Raw genomic sequence first — 4,728 nt, forward strand, 5'->3', positions numbered from 1 at the left:
GAGAGGATGTGGAGAAAGAGGATCACTCTTCCATTGTTGTTGGGATTGCAGACTGGTACAACCATTCGAGAAATCAGTCTGGAGGTTCCTCAGAAAATTGGACATTGAACTACCTGAGGACCCAGCTTATACCCAAAAGATGCCCCAACATATAGCAAGGACACATGCTCCACTATGTTCATATCAGCCTTATTTATAAAAGCCAGAAGCTGGAAAGAACCCAAATGTCATTAAATGGAGGAATGGATACAGAAAATGTGGTACATCTACACAAAGGAATACTACTGAGCTATCAAAAACAATGACTTTATGAAATTCTGAGGCAAAGGGATGGAACTAGATAATATCATCCTGAGCAATGTGACCCAGTCCACTGCTGATGGGATTGCAAATTGGTGCAGCCTCTTTAAAAGTAGGATGATGAATTTTAAATAAATAAATTATCTCCCATATGACCCTGCAATACTACTTCTTAGCCTATACCTAAAAAGGTCTTGACATTCTGTACTGCATATTCTTTTTCACCCGTGTTCATTGCACAATATTCACAGTAACTAATAAGTGGAAATGACCTAAATGATCCTCAGCTGATTAACTAAGAGTGACAACATCTTTCTAGTACACCTTGTATTTTATTTAGATGAAAGGAAAAATAAAATCTTGACATATTCCTGTAAATAAATGAAATTTGCCAATATTTGCTCAGGCAACTAAGAGCCAGGAAGAAAAATACCACAGCTACTCCCTAACTAGAGATACCTAAATCCAAATCTTTGGGTGTAAATATAATCTACAGTTACTCCAGAAATCAGAACAATAAAAATTGATGATGGAGTTGAGCATCAACTTTATAGAGCGGGATAGCAGGTGTGATGAAGGGGGAAATAGGAAAACTGGAGGTGCTTTCATTGGAGACAAGGGAAGGATATCTGTGAGGAAAGAGATGTACAGTACAGAGGGGGAATTCATATGAGTAAGTACATTTGAAAAAAAACATAGGGAAGCGTATTATTTTATGTTTACCTAAAATCACACTCGTGCGCGTGCACACATACACACACACACACACACACACACACACACAACAACAACAACAACAACAACAACTGATACAACCGATGGTGGGATGAAGACCCACACTTTTTCCATCTACAATACAACCAGTGCACCTCAGGCTCAGGGAATGTTTTGGATGAAGATATAAGAATGTTCTTAGAGGGGCTGGAGAAATGGCTCAGTGGTTAAGAGAACTGACTGCTCTCCCAGAGGTCCTGAGTTCAATTCCCAGCAACCACATGGTGGCTCACAACCATCTGTAATGAGATCTGATGCCCTCTTCTGGTGTGTCTGATGAAAGCTACAGTGTACTCATATAAATAAATAAATCTTAAAAAAAAAAAAGAATGTTCTTAGAGCAAGGAAGTCAGCAGTGATATTGTGTCATCTATGAATGCCAGGAAAGTAGCATCATGAAATGTCAAAAATGTAGTTCCAAAAAGAAGAACCAAAAATGATAGATAATTGTTTGCATACCAATGTGGACTGGGGAAATTTCAGGGGATCCCACTCTTAGATAAAAAGCTCTAAGCAATTAAATATTGGTAAGAACAGATCTGATATGGATAGGTCCCCTACTCTGTAGAGTAAGGGAGAGAAAGACAGACAGACAGACAGACAGACCAAGACAGAGTGACAGAGATGGAGTTAATTTGAGAAAAAAAGCAGAGGGAACATGAAAATAGTTGAAGAGAGATGGAACGAATTGTGTAATTATGGAACTTCAATATGAGATCCTCAAAAAATGAAATAAAATAATTCAAAAAGTATCATTTTTTGCAGTTAAATTTATTTTTAAATGAATGTTTATACAATATGAAAATATATAAATACATGTACACAATATGATGGGTTATTGAACATGGGTATATAGAAACATGTCATCTTTACTATTTGTTAACATTGTTGACTGTGAAACAATATGGGATAATATGCGTATAGAAAATTAAATTTGAAATTTATAATAATAAAAATTGTGAAAGTGTCCTAGAACATGTGTAAAAAATTGACAATTAGATTAAAATGAATAATATCAATTCAAACTAAGTGTTTATGGGGAATCTTGCTCTAACAAATAGTCCTCACATTAATTCTAACTACATAAATGTTTTTCTTTCAAGTATTTTCTTCAATGCAATACTGACATCCTTATTCCTCAGGCTATAGATCAAGGGGTTCAGCATGGGTACAACAATGGTATAAAACACAGAAGACACTTTCCCTTGGTCCATGGAGCTGACTGATGAGGGCTGAAGGTACATGAATGCTAAAGAGCCAAAGAAGACAGCAACAGCCAAGATGTGGGAACTGCAAGTGCTGAAGGCTTTGGATCTGCCCTCAGTGGAGCGAATGCGGAGGATGCTGGCTATGATGAAGATATAGGAAGTAATAATGGTTAAAATTGGTACAAAGATGTTCAGTGTCCCAAAAAATAGAATAAGCATTTCATTGATATAAGTACTAGAACATGCAAGCTTCAAGAGGGGAAGAAGATCGCAGAAATAGTGGTTGATCACATCTAATTTGCAGAATCGAATTCTAACCATTAAACCTGTGTGAGCTGATGCACAGATCACACCAATAATGTACACTCCTGAAATTAGGGAGATGTAAATTTGATAGGACATGGTTACATTGTAAAGCAAGGGGTTACAGATGGCAACATAGCGGTCATATGCCATTGCAGCTAAAATGTAACATTCTGCAATTGCAAAAATGAGGAAGAAGTAGAGCTGAGTCATGCATCCAGGGTAGGAGATGATGTTCTTCTCTGTCACAAAGTTCACCAGCATTTTAGGGGTAACAACTGTGGACTGACAGAAGTCAATGAAGGACAGACTGCTGAGGAAATAGTACATGGGTGTGTGCAGGTGCGAACTGAGTCCAATCAGTAAGATCATGCCCAGGTTCCCTGCTACAGTGATCAGATAGATTCCAATGAAGAGGAGAAAGAGGGGCAGCTGGAGTCCTGGCTTTTCTGAGAGCCCAGCCAAGAAGAACTCAGTAACTGTGCAATGGTTTCCTGCTGCCATATCCTCCATTCAGAACCTGAAGGAGTAAAAACAACAGCAACAACGATGACAGCAACAAAACAAACAAAAACAAAACAAAAAACATAAGGCTGTTAAAGTGACTTTAGTTTTCTTTTCCATGTACACAAGGTCCCCAAATAAATTATTTCTCTCCTTAGAACACCTTTGTTCTTTCTGTAATTATTTTAAGTGGATAACTAATTTTTAATATTAATTTTAAACATATCCTTAAAAATTAAAGAATGCATTTAATATAAAATACTATCAGTAAGTTCAGGTTCTTAAAAATTTGTATGTTCAAAGCAATGTCTCTAAGGTGACACTTAGAGTGGATATCAGTGAGGATAAGTGGCATGCAGCCTTGAGGAAGCAAGCTCTCCATAAAAACAGTGAATGACTATCCAAAAATATAATTTTCCAGTGGTTCTACAAAGCTCTTTTTTCAGTTTCATTTTTTCTAATTCTTAAAAAAAACATTAATTCTTGAAATTTCCAAATGTGAAAATTAATTGAATCTAGAGTCACCATTGCATTTGATTCTAAACACGTGGTGCTACTAGAATTGAGTACTAGACACGTGGTGCTACGAGGACGTGGTTTTGGTTTGAGAACCAGTTCTTAATACAAACAGGATCATTAGTGGTTAAATGGTGAGTGAGGACAAGAAGACAAAGTGTTCATATTCAGTACTATCGCTTACTAATAACACCCCTGAATAGTGTAAGATACCTTTTGTTACTTGCTATGTAAGTAAATAAGCATTACTGGCATCCAATTGCTGCAATATGATTTTTGTGTAGTTAGTTCATATTGACATCCAGTCAAATGAAAAATTGGCTATTTCTATGCATTGCAAATAGAGAAACAGACTCAGATCAGTTATTACTTTTCCCATTTATATGTTGGGACCTAAGAAGGATGCAATGCAAAAACACCTAAATTGAAGGAAAAATATAATTATCTCCTATCTTACTGAACTGTAAACAAATTTATCACTGTGTACACACAGTAAATTCCAAACTGGATTACAGCTTAGTCATTAAACGGTCAAACATTCAAAAAGTTTATAAAATGGAAACATTTACGTCTTTCATAGATAACAACTTAAATCTTAAGAAAGCTCACAGATTTAAGTAGATAGAGCAAGATAGAAATTCTTGAATATGACATGGAATAAATTATTGACATTTGAAAATACTGAAAATGTCTTAAAATCTCACACACAAATTTTTTAAAGAGGCAAAATATACAATGATTCTAATTATAAAACAAGACAGGCCAGAAATAATCTAAGAGTCAAAAATCAGAATATTTGTGAACAATTCTCTTCTTAGAAAGACGTACTCAATGAAATCATGATTCGCAGCAGCGGTGGAGGAGCAATGACCCATAAAAAACTGGCATGAACATAATTATAGATTTGATATGTACAGAGGATCTAACACTTCCTTTCCCCACTGTGAGATATGGACTGTTAATAGTTTCTAGAATGAAACAGATATTGTCTTGAATTGTATACTTACTAATAAAACTCCATATTCCAAAAGATAGTTTAAATATATAGTCATACAGATAACCTATTTAAAATAAATGGATAAAAAAGGAAAAAGTCATAAATTTGGGATAGAGACATGTAAAG

At 35.5% G+C, this 4,728-nt stretch overlaps 1 protein-coding gene across 1 annotated transcript; it reads right to left on the reverse strand.

Moving 5' to 3' along the window:
- Positions 1–2,153: 2,153 nt before the first annotated feature.
- Or8g20 (olfactory receptor family 8 subfamily G member 20) lies at positions 2,154–3,098 on the reverse strand. The gene has a single exon (NM_001000463.1). It carries the CDS (start codon positions 3,096–3,098, stop codon positions 2,154–2,156), a length of 945 nt encoding a protein of 314 aa, NP_001000463.1.
- Between the last annotated feature and the right edge of the window lie 1,630 nt (positions 3,099–4,728).

Source organism: Rattus norvegicus, chromosome 8, assembly GCF_036323735.1.
Source record: "Rattus norvegicus strain BN/NHsdMcwi chromosome 8, GRCr8, whole genome shotgun sequence".
NCBI classification, from domain to species: domain Eukaryota; kingdom Metazoa; phylum Chordata; class Mammalia; order Rodentia; family Muridae; genus Rattus; species Rattus norvegicus.